This window comes from Salvelinus fontinalis, chromosome 4 (genome assembly GCF_029448725.1).
Source record: "Salvelinus fontinalis isolate EN_2023a chromosome 4, ASM2944872v1, whole genome shotgun sequence".
Lineage (NCBI taxonomy): Eukaryota > Metazoa > Chordata > Actinopteri > Salmoniformes > Salmonidae > Salvelinus > Salvelinus fontinalis.
Genome location: NC_074668.1, coordinates 19,331,432 through 19,348,745, shown reverse-complemented (window position 1 = coordinate 19,348,745; position 17,314 = coordinate 19,331,432). Strand labels below are relative to the sequence as shown.

Here is a 17,314-nt window from a genome sequence, read left to right as displayed (position 1 = left end):
ACAAACTATAGTTTTGGCAAGTCGGTTAGGACATCTACTTTGTGCATGACACAAGTAATTTATCCAATAATTGTTTACAGACAGATTATTTCACTCATAATTCACTGTATCACTGTAATTCCAGTGGGTCAGAAGTTTACATAAACAAAGTTGACTGTGCCTTTAAAAAGCTTGGAAATTTCTAGAAAATGTTGTCATGGCTTTAGAAGCTTCTGATAGGCTAATTGACATCGTTTGAGTCAATTCGAGGTGTACCCGTGGATGTATTTCAAGGCCTACCTTCAAATTCAGTACCTCTTTGCTTGACATCATGGGAAATTCAAAAGAAATCAGCCAAGACCTCAGAAAAAAAATTGTAGACCTCCAGAAGTCTGGTTCATCCTTGGGAGCAATTTCCAAACACCTGAAGGTACCACGTTCTTCCGTACAAACAATAGTACGCAAGTATAAACACCATGGAACCACACAGCCGTCATACCGCTCAGGAAGGAGACGTGTTCTGTCTCCTAGAGATGAATGTACTTTGCTGCGAAAAGTGCAAATCAATCCCAGAACAACAGCAAAGGACCTTGTGAAGTTGCTGGAGGAAACAGGTACAAAAGTTTTTATATCCACAGTAAAACAAGTCCTATATCGGCATAACCTGAATGGCCACTCAGCAAGGAAGAAGCCACTGCTCCAAAACCACCATAAAAAAGCAAGACTATGGTTTGCAACTGCACATGGGGACAAAGATCATACTTTTTGGTGAAATGTCCTCTGGTCTGATGAAACAAAAATGGAACTGTTTGGCCATAATGACCATCGCAATGTTTGGAGGAAAAAGGGGGAGGCTTGCAAGCTGAAGAACACCATCCCAACCGTGAAGCACGGGGGTTGCGGCAGCATCATGTTGTGGGGGTGCTTTGCTGCCGGAGGGACTGGTGTACAAAATAGAAGGCATAATGAGGTAGGGAAATTATGTGGATATATTGGAGCAACATCTCAAGAAAGTCAGGAAGTCAGTCAGGAAGTTAAAGCTTGGTCTCAAATGGGTCTTCCAAATGTACAATGACCCCAAGCATACTTCCAAAGTTGTGGCAAAATGGCTTAAAGACAACAAAGTCAAGGTATTGGAGTGGCCATCACAAAGCCCTGACCTCAATCCTATAGAAAATGTGTGGTCAGATCTGAAAAAGCGCGTGCGACCAAAGAGGCCTACAAACCTGACTCAGTTACACCAGCTCTGTCAGGAGGAATTTTAATTTTTAATTTTTTTATTTTACCGTTATTTTACCAGGTAAGTTGACTGAGAACACGTTCTCATTTGCAGCAACGACCTGGGGAATAGTTACAGGGGAGAGGAGGGGGATGAATGAGCCAATTGTAATGGATGAATGCCAAAATTCACCCAACTTATTGTGGGAAGCTTGTGGAAGGCTACCCAAAACGTTTGACCCAAATTAAACCATTTAAAGGCAATGCTACCAAATGCTAATTGAGTGTGTATGTAAACTTCTGACCCACTGGGAATGTGATGAAAGAAATAAAGCTGAAATAAATAATTCTCTCTACTATTATTCTGACATTTCACATTCTTAAAATAAAGTGGTGATCCTAACTGACCTAAGACAGGGAATTGTTACTCTGATTAAATGTCAGGAATTGTGAAAAACTGAGTTTAAATGTATTTGGTTAATGGTGTATGCAAACTTCCGACTTCAACTGTAGCTGTGTGTCACGATCGTCATAATAACTGGACCAAAGCGCAGCGTTATCTGGGTTCCACATCTTTTTATTTCTAAGTGAAACTCACAGCAAAACCAAAAACAATAAATCTCAAAACGAAACATGACGCTAACAATAGTGCTAACATGCAACTATCCATAGTCAAGATCCCACAAAGCACAATGGGTAAATGGCTGCCTAAATATGATCCCCAATCAGAGACAACGATAAACAGCTGCCTCTGACCTCGAACCATACCAGGCCAACATTGATCATTATTCACCTAGATAACCCACCCTAGTCACTGTCACGCCCCAACCAACATAGAGAATGAGCAGCTCTCTATGGTCAGGGCGTGACACTGTGCCAAGCTTGAAGCGTCATCCCAAAGAAGACTCGAGGCTGTAAAAAAGTCAAGGGTTCGGAATAGTTTCCAAATGCACTGTATGTATATTATCTGTCCCTAAGCTGTGTGTCTCTGTCCTAGATATCATCTCCCAGTGGTGGGTTTTCACTCAAAATCCTCCACTCACTGGTGGTGAGGTAAAGGTGGGAATGACTTGAGGCAGGAGAAGCTGTGGTGAACCCTTGACTTTTAAATGTAATCTGGGCTGTGGCAGTAGCAGACACAGTGGCCAGCCCAGCTCCTCTCTTGTCGGCTCTGTCACTGTTACTCAGGGTAGAGGACAGTAGCATGGGGGATTCAAAACCTTAACCAGTTATTTTAGTATTACAGTCAACTCCTTTTCTAATAATCACGTCTAAATACAATTGATTCTTATCACGTTTATAAATAACTACAAAATAACTAGATATGTTACTTATCTGTAAATCCTGTAAAATAATGTTACTGCCATGTACTGTAAAGCCTTAGTGTTGTCATCAAAACAGAATAATTCAATATTACATTAGATCACACCAACCTAGTCGTGTCCCTGAGCTATCAGACATATCATCTCATAGACAGAGCCTTTTGGGTAATGTTATGGCCTGGCTGCCTCCACCTAGCTTGTAATTGCTTTTACAGTTTAATGTTGCCCAAGTTCCTCTTACACGCAGCTGTTTTCATAATTGATGCTCCGTAATGGAATTCGAGAGAAATGTGTTATATGAGAAACGTGTTGTTCAATGAATTGCCATTATGCAAATAGACCTCCGACAGGAGGTGTTGATTATTTAATACATCTCAGTTAATTGTTCTCTAACAAAGAGCCTGAACCAGGTCTAAATGACTTGATCATATTTCCTCCTGCTCGACTCTGCTCTTCCCTGGAAGGACAGGACACACAGTTATAGATGGAGGGAGAGGTCTGGTCAACTCCCCTGTTGCTAGGCAGGTTACCCACATCTCTCACAGCACCTGTCACGTCCTGACCTTAGTTCCTTTTTTATGTCTCTATTTTGGTTTGGTCAGGGCGTGAGTTGGGGTGGGCATTCTATGTTTTTTATTCTATGTTTTGTATTTCTATGTGTTTGGCCTGGTATGGTTCCCAATCAGAGGCAGCTAGCTGTCTATCGTTGTCTCTGATTGAGAATCATACTTAGGTAGCCTTTTCCCACCTGGTGTTTGTGGGTAGTTGTTTCCTGTTTTGTGTTGTGTCACCTTTCAGGACTGTTTCAATTTTCGTTTCTTTCCTTCACTTTGTTATTTTGTATTTTCGTGTTCAGTTGTAATAAATTAACATGGACATTTACCACGCTGCGTTTTGGTCCGATCTATCCTGTTCATCAGATGAAAAAGATCGTTACAGCACCATTGTCAATCACTGATGGTTTTGCAAAATACAATTGTATTCTATAATTTATCATATGAGTTTATCATAGCAAACACTAAGTATGGTATCAATTTAGTTTAACATTGCCATAGCATTTGATGTGAAGGAAATTGAAAATGACCATTGACACTGACACTGAAGCTCAATTTTGGCTTGTTAAGGTTAGGATTTTGGGAGGGTAAACTGATATAGTAGATCTGTGCTTAGGGCCAACTTTATCCTTTGATTATTACCATATCCTGGAGGTCATTGGAGATCATTGCATCACTCTGAGGCAGTACTAATCACACCCAGATACTGTAGATGAGTGTGGCGATCTAGAGCAGTGTGATCAGTGATTCATTTCCAAACTGAGAGAAGCACTGGGAGAAGCAGACCAGCATCAGGCAGAGCTGCCATAATGACATAACACTGGTGCAATGCAGGACAAATGATATTTCTGGACGTGAGTAACGAATCAAGGCACGATGACCAGGGGTGGAGTCGAGGGTGCTCTAACAGTCAGCTGGAGCTGGATAGTGGGGTTAGTAAAATGGCATTAGCCTGAGATCCAGTGATGGGGTGGAGGTGGAGGTGGAGGGGGCTTGTCTGGTCATAGGACAGAGAGTGAGGGGTGATGGGCTGGAAGCCAGGTGGAGTAGGCTCCTAGCTGGGTGTTGCCAGGGATGTAGTAAGGGTGGAGTGCCCTGACACCTCACACTGACACTGCATAACAAACAATGTGCCCTCTGTCACCCCAACTGCGATTGAGATTCAGATTGGCTCACACTTTCAACTGGTCCTCTGAGTAAGAGGGGGAGTAAGTCTTACAGAGAGGCAGCAGCAAATGTTAGTTAGCTGCAGCTGGTGGTACTGTAGTGAAAATTGCCTGCAGTCATGGCCCATTGATATTTAAACAGCTTCCCATCTGTACCTGCTCCAGGGAGAGGCAGTTATTAAAACAGAGAAACAGATAATAGCATCAACAACAGCTAAAGTACCTCAAACCAGATACTCTGCAGCATGGTGCCTGGTGATCACGCCATATGACTGTTTTTTAGCCACTGAAGCAGTATCCATCTCATATCACTAGCTGAAGTCAGTGAATCTATGTAATGCATACTTCAATATGTAGCCAACCTTGTTAGCCAGCTGAATTAAAGGCATGAATGTTGAGGATCTATGGGGTCATTGGGATGGCATGGTGTGCTATTAAAATGATTCACGTGTGTGACCTTTTATTATTTTTGGTGCTAAAATGGACATATCCCATTCAAATGTGAACGTTGTCTTCCTAACGGTTTCAGAGACAGGGATTTTTATAAGAGACGTTTACAAGAGAAGAACAGTGGAATAGGCTTCTTGTTGATCTGCACCTAATGGAACATTTTAGTATTGAGATGCTCAAACACATTATTTCTCCAACCAGCGCTTAATGCTACCAAGCCCCACATTAGGTTTTGTGTATCTAATTACCAATGTATAATTTGATGGGAAAATTAGTTAACCTTTAGTGAAATGCCATCTCATCACAGGCTATGAATGACAAGGAGGGCAAGCGGGGGCCTTGGCATTTCCACGGCTACCCGTTTGACGGACAGCTTGCCAAGATAGCCCACCTACATCTCACCCTCTCTCTAGGGCCTGATGTACAGAGAATAGAGGGTCCTTCACTCTTCACTCAACTGTTCACATTTCTGTTGTATTTCCATATGAATTTGAGATAAAGAATACTTTGATAGATTTGGCAGCCCGCCAGGGCTGTGGCGGTCACGAAATTTCATCAGCCGGTGATTGTCAAGCAAATAACTGTTGGTTAATTAACATAAACACATTTAGCATCTCCTGGCTTCCACACATAGACTACAAGCCATTTTAAAAAGTATAATAATTCCATGTAATATAGCATACACCTTCACAATAAATCCATTACTTATTTTAGACAGGTATAAAGAAACATGATATGAAGAAAATGTAGTCTATTTCAAAAGAAAATAATAGCATACTCTGATATTCTGAGTTATCCTTATGTTAGGTCCTGATGTGACTATGCCAAATGGCTGTGGGCTACACTAGTTCATTTAGCAGATAAGATTTGCTTTTAATTCCGTGGCATTATTTTTATATTATTTTATACTATGAATAATACAATTGAACAAAGCTGAATAAAATACAAAGGATATTTTCTCCAAACGATTTGAGGGAGTGCGCACATGCTGCAATTCTGTGTTGAGCAGTTAACAAATAAACAGGTACTCCTATATGCTTCATTTCGAGTTATTAAAGTAACTTTAGTTGTTCTACAAATGTTGGGCTATATGTTTTGATTTTTAGTACATTGTAAGGCTGCATAATGAGTGTGTACAGCGCAGGCTGCACACACTTCAGTAGTCTCTCATTCACAATTTGACAAGCACTTGATAATGCCTCTAATTTCACGGCGGCATCCCCTTGTGGACATAATGCACCCTAGATTTGGCAGCCCGGCGGGCTACCAGACCCTAATTTCTGTCAATAAGCCAACACCACCTATTTGCGACTGAGAACTGAGCAGTGAGATGGAAGGGATATTTCTGTGATTAAATGACAAAAAAAGCACTTAGAGACTCACTATCTCATTACCAATGTAATTTAAATGGCATTCTATTGTGTTCTAAGTAGACATTTTGGAGGTTGTTCTCCGCTGTTCTCTCAGCTATTGATCTGGAGATAAATGTCAGCACACATGAAATCGATATCCAAATCCAAGGACTATAAAATCCTGGCCTCCATTTCCACTTCAAGCATAGAAATCCATAATGTTTTGTGATGTTAACAGAAGTAATGTGTGGGAAATCGATACAGTTACATATTGCAATATTACTTTGGTCGATATTATATTGATACTTTGACTCCAAGTGTCGATTTGTTTAAAAAAAATTATATATATATATATATATGTACTGTATTTATTTATTTAAAAATCCTAGGTAACATTAGCTAGCGCTAGACGGCTGTACCTGTGCCAAAACGCCAGTATTTTTAATCCTATAGCTGGTTCTCCATCTTCTTTTTAAATATTGAGCCAACAGGTTTTCAGCACTTTTATTTTCATGACTGATCAAAACTAATTTTTATTATGATTCTCTCTTGTCTCTCTGCAGCTGACATACACTGAGTGTACAGTTGTGGCCAAAAGTTTGGAGAATGACACAAATATTAATTTTCACAAAGTCTGCTGCCTCAGTTTGTATGATAGCAATTTGCATATACTCCAGAATGTTATGAAGAGTGATCATATGAATTGCAATTAATTGCAAAGTCCCTCTTTGCCATGCAAATGAACTGAATCCCAAGAAAACATTTCCACTGCATTTCAGCCCTGCCACAAAAGGACCAGCTGACATCATGTCAGTGATTCTCTCGTTAACACAGGTGTGAGTGTTGACGAAGACAAGGCTGGAGATCACTCTGTCATGCTGATTGAGTTCGAATAACAGACTGGAAGCTTCAAAAGGAGGGTGGTGCTTGGAATCATTGTTCTTCCTCTGTCAATCATGGTTACCTGCAAGGAAACACGTGCCGTCATCATTGCTTTGCACAAAAAGGGCTTCACAGGCAAGGATATTACTGCCATTAAGATTGCACCTAAATCAACCATTTATCGGATCATCAAGAACTTCAAGGAGAGCGGTTCAATTGTTGTGAAGAAGGCTTCAGGGCGTCCAAGAGAGTCCAGCAAGCACCAGGACCGTATCCTAAAGTTGATTCAGTTGCGGGATTGGGCCACCACCAGTACAGAGCTTGCTCAGGAATGGCAGCAGGCAGGTGTGAGTGCATCTGCACGCACAGTGAGGCGAAGACTTTTGGAGGATGGCCTGGTGTCAAGAAGGGCAGCAAAGAAGCCACTTCTCTCCAGGAAAAACATCAGGTACAGACTGATATTCTGCAAAAGGTTAAAAAAAGCTTGTCCGGAGAAGACAAGGTGAGCGCTACCATCAGTCCTGTGTCATGCCAACAGTAAAGCATCCTGAGACCATTCATGTGTGGGGTTGCTTCTCAGCCAGGGGAGTGGGCTCACTCACAATTTTGCCTAAGAACACAGTCATGAATTAAGAATGGTACCAACACATCCTCCGAGAGCAACTTCTCCAAACCATCCAGGAACAGTTTGGTGACGAACAATGCCTTTTCCAGCATGATGGAGCACCTTGCCATAAGGCAAAAGTGATAACTAAGTGGCTCGGGGAACAAAACATCGATATTTTTGGCCATGGGCAGGAAACTCCCCAGACCTTAATCCCATTGAGAACTTGTGGTCAATCCTCAAGAGGCGAATGGACAAACAAAAACACAAATTCTGACAAACTCCAAGCATTGATTATGCAAGAATGTGCTGCCATCAGTCAGGATGTGGATCAGAAGTTAATTGACAGCATGCCAAGGCGGATTGCAGAGGTCTTGAAAAAGAAGGGTCAACATTGCATTATTGACTCTTTGCATCAACTTCATGTAATTGTCAATAAAAGCATTTGACACTTATGAAATGCTTGTAATTATACTTCAGTATTCCATAGTAACATCTGACAAAAATATCTAAAGACACTGAAGCAGCAAACTTTGTGAAAATGTATATTTGTGTCATTCTTAAAACTTTTGGCCACGACTGTACATAACATTAGGAACACCTTCCTAATATTGAGTTGCACCCCCTCTTCCCCATCTCTCTATGATTTTCAGTGCAGCTATGTTTACCCACTGTGACCTTTCCCATCTCTCCAATCTCCTTTCTCTTTTCTACCCCCCTCCCCCTATACACACACACCCTCCATCCTTCTCTCTCCCCCTCCCTCTCCCTCTCTCTGTCTCTCTCTCCGCCCCTCCCTCTCTCGGTCTCTCTCGGTCTCTCTCTCTCTCTCTCTCTCTCCCCCCCTCCCTCTCTCTGTCTCTCTCTGTCTCGGTACCCACCAGTGCGGCCTTTCCCTATCTCCCCTGTCTGTCTGTAGTGTGGCAGGCTGCAGGATTGCTTGTGACAGCTTACCAGTGTTCAGTAGAGCAGGGGGAACAGCCCGAACACTGGGACCATCGTTATTAAACAAAACCACAGACAGACAGAGAAACAGAGATGCTAGATGAGATAGGGTCTCTTTGGATGATGGCCTGCATATATGTATGTGTGTGTGTGTGTGTGTGTGTGTGTGTGTGTGTGTGTGTGTGTTTGTGTGTGTGCGTGCGTGCGCGTGTGTGTGTGCGCGTGCGCGTGCGCTTGCGTGTGTGTATGTGTGTTTTAGTAATGCACAGGTCAGCTGCTTGTTCAGCAGCACCCGCCCACAACTGCTAATAACCCATCCGTAATCACCCGACTATATGTGATAAAGTGAAAACCTGAGGTCCGCACCCGACCCTAACCTGCAAATATAGAAAAAAGCTGTACAGTTAGAGATGGCAGAAGGATTTTGAAGATAGGCCTATGTTTCTGCTTATAATTTCCGACATTTTGTTAGGCTATTTGTTGGTCAACTTGTCAAATCAAATTGTATTTGTCACATACACATGGTTAGCAGATGTTAATGCGAGTGTAGAGAAATGCTTGTGCTTCTAGTTCTGACCATGCGGTAATATCTAATAAGTAATCTAACCTAACAATTTCATAATGAATAAGAATATGTACATAAAAATATATGAATGAGTGATTGCCGAACGTCATAGGCAAGATGCAGTAGATGGTATAGAGTACAATATATACATATGAGATGAGTAATGTAGGGTATGTAAAATTATGTAAAGTGGCATTGTTTAAAGTGGCTAGTGACACATTTATTACATACATTTTTCCATTATTAAAGTGGCTAGAGTTGAGTCAATATGTTGGCAGCAGCCACTCAATGTTAGTGATGGCTGTTTAACAGTCTGATGGCCTTGAGATAGAAGCTGTTTTTCAGTCTCTCGGTCCCTTGATGCACCTGTACTGACCTCGCCTTCTGGATGATAGCGGGTGAATAGGCAGTGCCTCGGGTGGTTGTTGTCCTTGATGATCTTTTTGGCCTTCCCGTGACATCGGGTGGTGTAGGTGTCCTGGAGAACAGGTAGTTTAGATACATTCATTCTTCATCATTACTTGTTGCACTAGAATTAAAATAAGGCCTGAGGAGGTGTGGTATATGGCCAATATTCCATGGCTAAGGACTGTTCTTAGCACGATGCAACTCGGAGTGCCTCACAATCATCATACATACATCATACATACTATAACATACATACATCATACATACTGTAACATACATACATCATACATACTGTAACATACATACATCATACATACTGTAACATACATACATCATACATACTGTAACATACATACATCATGTATACTGTATCATACATACATCATGCATACTCTGTCATACATACATTATACATACTGTAACATACATACATCATACATACATCATACATACTGTAACATACACACATCATACATACTGTATCATACATACTGTAACATACATACATCATACATACTGTAACATACATCATACATACTGTAACATACATACATCATACATACTGTAACATACATGCATCATACTGTATCATACATACATCATACATACTGTATCATACGTACATCATACATACTGTAACATACATACATCATACATACTGTAACATACATACATCATACATACTGTAACATACATGCATCATACATACTGTAACATACATACATCATACATACTGTAACATACATACATCATGCATACTGTATCATACATACATCATGCATACTCTGTCATACATACATCATACATACTGTAACATACATGCATCATACATACATCATACATACTGTAACATACACACATCATACATACTGTATCATACATACTGTAACATACATACATCATACATACTGTAACATACATCATACATACTGTAACATACATACATCATACATACTGTAACATACATGCATCATACTGTATCATACATACATCATACATACTGTATTATACATACATCATACATACTGTAACATACATGCATCATACATACTGTAACATACATACATCATACATACTGTAACATACATACATCATACATACATACTGTAACATACATACCTCATACATACTGTAACATACATACATCATACATACTGTATCATACATACATCATACATACTGTAACATACATACATACATCATACATACCTCATACATACTGTAACATACATACATCATACATACTGTATCATGTATACATGTACATACTGTATACATCATACATACTGTAACATACATACTGTAACATACATACATCATACATACTGTATCATACATACTGTAACATACATACATCATACATACTGTATCATACATACATCATACATACTGTATTATACATACATCATACATACTGTAACATACATGCATCATACATACTGTAACATACATACATCATACATACTGTAACATACATACATCATACATACATACTGTAACATACATACCTCATACATACTGTAACATACATACATCATACATACTGTATCATACATACATCATACATACTGTAACATACATACATACATCATACATACCTCATACATACTGTAACATACATACATCATACATACTGTATCATGTATACATATACATACTGTATACATCATACATACTGTAACATACATACTGTAACATACATACATCATACATACTGTATCATACATACTGTAACATACATACATCATACATACTGTATCATACATACTGTAACATACATACTGTATCATACATACTGTAACATACATACATCATACATACTGTATCATACATACTGTAACATACATACATCATACATACTGTATCATACATACTGTAACATAGCCGACACTGCTATCATCCTCTTTTACCACTCTTTCCTAAACATCAGGCTACTGTTCTGGCCCTCCTTCTATTTATTTTCTACCCTCCATTTCGCAGCATTTCTCTTAGTGAATTAAACTACGACATTGCCTTTTTGCCTCAATGGATCGACGTTAACATTTTCTGCTCAAGTTCCCAAAAGCATTTGGCAATTGGCGTGTATTTGGCGAGTGTAGAGTTAGGCCCTAAAACATGGGCCAGATAAAAATTATGAAAGAAAAACCTCAATGTAGCCTATTGATATGAATTGCACAAGAATTATACATGTATGTATTTTTTATGGATTTAAAATGTTTTCTTATTCATCCCGCCACCCACCCGCCATTCATCCACAAAATATTTCATGACCCTAAACCTACCCGCCCTGCTGATATAACCACTGGGATTGCGGGTTATGAGTCAACCTGGCCATCGTGTGCTTTGATTAGAAAACGATTACAATATACACAGTAAACTATGTATTATTTCAGCCTAGTCAAAGGAAAGAAATTCCTCTACTTGGTTACCACCCAAATTAACCCCATACCTTCTCCTCTCCACCCTTCCACTCCTTCCTCTCTCACTGACGGGTGGTTGACAGAGAGGGTTTGTGGAGGGACGTTTTGACTCCTGGCAGGAGTTGAGAGACTGCTGACGTGTGTGTTGGGCAGGATGTGTGGAAGAGGCAGGACTGAATCCTGTTTTTCAGACCGCAGCAATTGGCTCAGAGCCAGGATGATAGTTTTAATGCTCACACACACCCACTCACATACTCAGAATGGGCTAACGCTGACCTCAACCCAGCATCACACACACACACACACACACACACACACACACACACACACACACACACACACACACACACACACACACACACACACACACACACACACACACACACACACACACACACACACACACACACACACACACACACACACACACACACACACACGCAAGCGCACACTTGCACACACATTTTCCTACACACACACACACACACACACACACACACACACACACACACACACACACACACACACACACACACACACACACACACACACACACACACACACACACACACACACACACACACACACACAAATGTCTGCATTGTACAGCATACACTGAGTAAACCAAACATTAGGAAAACCTTCCTAATATTGAGTTGCACCCCTTTTACCCTCAGAACAGTCTCAATTCGTCGGGGCATGGACTCAAGTTGTCGAAAATGTCCCACAGGGATGCTGGGCCATGTTGACTCCAATGCTTCACACAGTTGTGTCAAGTTGGCTGGATGTCCTTTGGGTGGTGGACAGTTCTTGATACACACGGGAAATTGTTGAGCGTGGAAAATGCAGCAGCATTGCCGTTCTTGACACACTCAAGCTGGTGCACCTACTACCATACCCCGTTCAAAGGCACTTAAATATTCTGTCTTGCCCATTCACCCTCTGAATGGAACACATACACAATCCACGTCTCAATTGTCTCAAGGATTAAAATTCCTTCTTTAACCTGTCTCCTCCCCTTTCATCTACACTGATTGAAGTTGATTTAAGTGACATCAATAAGGGATCATACCTTTCACCTGGATTTACCTGGTCAGTCTGTCATGGAAAAAGCAGGTGTTCCTAGTGTTTTGTACACTCAGTGTATGTTACATGTTCATTGATAAACACACTGTCTTGTTTCACTATTATTGTGTTCTGTTTTGACTTCAGATTATTGTAATACCTAAACTCCAGAGTATGTAAGAACATTTTCATCAGGTTTTGAGATTAGTGGCGGTAATGTAATTGTAACAGTTTAACTTTTGTCCGTCCCCTCGCCCCGACACGGCCGCGAACCAGGGACCCTCTGCACACATCAACAACAGTCACCCACGAAGCGTCGTTACCCATCGCTCCACAAAAGCTGCGGCCATCACAAGGGGAACCACTACTTCAAGGTCTCAAAGCGAGTGACGTAACCGATTGAAACGCTATTAGCGCGCACCACCGCTAACTAGCTAGCCATTTCACATCTGTTACATAATGAGTATAGATACAGAGTTGGATAACTGTCAGGAGAGCTCTACATTTCAGAGGGAAAATGTTTATCTCGGCCCCATGGCAGAATGAGTAGAATTACATGAAATGTATTATAAAACAGCAAAATCTTCTCTCTGCCACATGGCAAAATGTGTTGAATTTTTCCAAAATTGCTCTAAAATTGCAACAATAAAACTCCAACAAAATGTTAGAGACGACCCTGGTTGCATGTGTCGGTATGGATGTGGATACGCAGACCCACGAGTCACTGCGGCCCTTCATGATGAGTTCAGATTTTTTGTGGCCCCCATTCCCATCAAAGTTGCCCATGCCTAACCTAGACACATACAGACACAGAAACATGCGCCAGCATTTGTTCTGCAGTCTGAAAGGTCATGGTTCAATGATGTGTTGGCACAGTGAGAGAAAGCGAGAGAGTAGGGAAGAGGAGGGAGAGAAAGTGGGGGGAGGGACAGAGAGAGTGGGAAACATAGTGAGAGAGAGAAAATAAATGATAGAAAAGAACCAACACAGAGAAGCCCCAGACTGGATAGAGATGGAGAATGAAAGAGCTAGAGAAAGATAGAGGGGTGTTGATTGAGGGACAGCGAAAGAGAGAGAAGAGGGAGGCAGAGTTAGAGAGTGCTTGTTTTAGCGTTCATGGTTATATGTACATTTGGGAAATGACAGATGTCACCACCACACTAGCCTATCTCTGAGAAGAAATCTGTGTGTGTGTTTATGTGCGTGCATGCGGTATGCATGTGTGTTTGGTTTTTACCTCACTGCAGTGCCACAAGATGACAAGCTGCCTCTGAGGAGGCTTACACGAATGCACACGCACACTTGCACACACATTTTCCTACACACTCACAAACACAGATGTCTGCATTGTACAGACATCTGTGACTGCAGGTCAGCAAAACCAAGCCTCAGAGGACTGGGAAGCTTCTCTCCTCCTCCCTCCCTCATCTCCTCTCCTGTCCTCCCCTCCTCTCCTCTCATCTCCTCCTCTCCTCTCCTCCTCTTCCCACTGATTGAAAGCTGAGCTGTGTGCACTAAGAGGATCAATAGGTTTAGCTCACTGTACACAGAAGGAGCAGTCACACACCTAACAGGGTCAGGACATCCCTCAGACTGACTAGGAAGGAAGGAAGGAAGGAATGAAGGAAGGAAGGAAGGAAGGAGGGTGGGTGGGAGGGAGGGAGCAAGACAGAGAGCGTGAGAGAGAGAGGGAGAGCAGGGATGAGAGCGCAGCGCTTCACACAGTTTTTACCCCTTATTCCTTCTTCCCCGGGAGCTAATGGGGACAGGCAGAATCTAGAGAGGAAGAGATAGACATAGCGATAGGGGAGAGGAAGATAGAGAAAGGAGATAGGAAGATAGAGATAGGAGAGAGGAAGATGGAGAGAGGAAGAGAAAGATAGGAGAGAGGAAGATGGAGAGAGGAAGAGAAAGATAGGAGAGAGGAAGATAGAGATAGGAAGAGAGATAGAAATAGGAGAGAGGAAGATAGAAATAGGAGAGAGGAAGATAGAGATAGACATAGAGATATAGGGAGAGACAGAGAGAGAGTAACATGCTCTGTCATGCCAGCGTTGACTGCTCCTGCTCCAACCGTCTTCCCTGGCTTTCAGGAAAAGGAATGGTTTCCGGAGAGATGAATCCCTGAGCCCGTTCACCATGAGGATGTGGGACAGCGATTTCCAGGTCCTCACCGGAAGAATCCCTTGGAGAAAAGAGCAGCCGCCTGAGAAACTAGTAGCTGATCCTGTGTGGACTCCTGGGTCACAGCTCTGAGGACTCTCATTTACACCGCTGAAGGCTTGCAACTGCATTTGTTTATCCAAGCTTGGGTGGCCTTGCAGTATGTAGCCTATTCATATCCCATCTACTGACTACATGATGACTTGTCCACGTGGTGGCACATAACTGGAATCAGTATTATTAAGATGGTGTAGAGCACTGTAAGGGGCATGCAGACATGATGTTGTTTTGGAAGTGGTTGCAGCACGTGGATGGCAGTGTGTAGATCGTGTTAAAGGTTAGAGGAAATATTCAGTACACAGTTCCATGAAGCCTGGACTCTGCCACAGGGTGCGGGAAAGGACTATGATGCACTTCAGCAACTTCCCTTTCAGGAGACACTCGTGGATATGGTGAGTGTGTGTGTATGTGTGTTTCTGTTTGTGTGCTTGTGTGTCCAACATGGCAGCAACAGTAGTGGACATGGGTTCAGCAGCTCTCTTCCATCTAAACGTAAGCCCCCCCCCCCCCCCCCCCCCCCCCCCGTCAACATTTGTTTTTGTGCATGTTCTCCTGTGTCCTGTGTTTTCCTACTGTTCTGTACTGTATTTATGTTCCAGGGCAGTTAGTTCTCCCGACAGGCAGCCCAGCCAAGTTCAGCCCAAACCCTTCTCTGGGAGATTTATTGTTCAATGGGCCACATATTTCCTGCCGTTTTCTCCCACAATAAACGCTTGAGTTGATCCATAAATAAATCTAAATCAGACATAAACTGCAGCAGCAGGCAGCCGTAGAGCTTTCAGAGATGTTATTTATCCCAGAACAGAAAACAGGAGGCTCATAGAGCCTGCTAGCCGTGGCTCCATGTTTTAGATTCCTCCTCTGCACTTTTCATCAGCCATTTAAATAGACACTCCTTTAGGGATGTGGCTTTCTCAAAGCCATGAAATGATGTACTGCTGTGCACTGTTTCTTTGCTGCTTCCCATCTTCAAATGGTCTGTTATTAGAGCTAGTCATATAACAGTGACTCAATATTTGGACCATAATAGTCTCTGTCAGGTTAGTGACCCATGCCTCAACCCTCCTGCTTCCTTCCTGACCAGCATTAACATGCAGCAGGTACAGTACAGTCCTTAAGACAGACAGACTTCTGCTTATGGTTGCTTGCAGTACTTGAAGTGAGCAATGACAGAAGTGTCTGGAGTGTGAGTTCAAATGTCACACTGTCTGGGGAACATACTATTGCAGATTAATCTAAATGATTTTGGTGCTCTACATGTGTTCAGCCAAGCATTGTCTCAGGTCAGGAAAACTCCATATAATAATTATATTACACATTTTCTGTTTCAGAGGTTTTAGCATTGGCTATTGAGTTTCTCTTGGTCAGGTCACATGGTCGGGAGCTCTTGTCCCAACCCATTGTTTACTTTAATCAGTATTAGATTAAAGGCGTTGGAGGGATGCCAGACCAGAGGCTGTGGCTCTATAGGGGAACAGACAGACAGACAGACAGACAGACAGACAGACAGACTGTCACGTTCCTGACCTGTTTTCCCTTGTTTTGTATTTGTTTAGTATGGTCAGGGCGTGAGTTGGGTGGGTTGTCTATGTGTGATTTTCTATGTTGGGATTTTGTGTTCGGCCTGACCATACTAAATAAACAGCTGCCTCTGATTGAGATTCATACTTAGGCAGCCTGGGTTTCACGTGTGTTTTGTGGGTGTTTGTCTACCGTGTTAGTGTTTTCACCACACGGTAGTGTTTCGGTTTTCTGCACTTTGTTTATTGTTTTGTATTTCAGTGTTCAGTTTCGGTTTTAATAAATCATCATGAGCACTTACCACTCTGCATATTGGTCCGATCCTTCTCGCCTCTCCTCGTCCGATGAGGAGGACGAAATAGACAATCGTTACAGAAACACCCACCAACAAAGGACCAAGCAGAGTAGAAAAGGAGAGCGACAGCAGCAGCAGCAGCAGCAGCGGAGAAAAATCCAGAACTCATGGATGTGGGAGGAGATTCTGGACGGCAAGGGACCCTGGGCTCAGGGGAATATCGCCGTCCTAAAGCCGAGTTGGAGGCAGCGAAGGCAGAGAGGCGCTGGTATGAGGAGGCAGCGCGGCGATGCGGTTGGGAGCCCGAGAGTCAGACCCAAAAATTTCTTGGGGGGGGCACACGCG

General features: G+C 42.2%; 1 protein-coding gene across 4 annotated transcripts in view; it reads left to right on the top strand.

Annotated features, from left to right (window-relative positions):
* Positions 1-17,314, top strand: part of LOC129853246 (cAMP-specific 3',5'-cyclic phosphodiesterase 4D-like) — a 316,278-nt gene that overhangs the window by 201,264 nt on the left and 97,700 nt on the right. Inside the window, exon 1 of one of the 4 annotated variants that reach the window (XM_055919087.1) lies at positions 14,623-15,545. The exons of the other annotated variants lie outside the window; for them this stretch is intronic. Within the exon in view, the coding sequence (XP_055775062.1) occupies positions 15,460-15,545 (86 nt within the window). The 5' untranslated portion in view covers positions 14,623-15,459. Of the gene's footprint in view, positions 1-14,622; positions 15,546-17,314 lie in introns of those variants that run through there. 4 annotated transcript variants of the gene reach the window in all.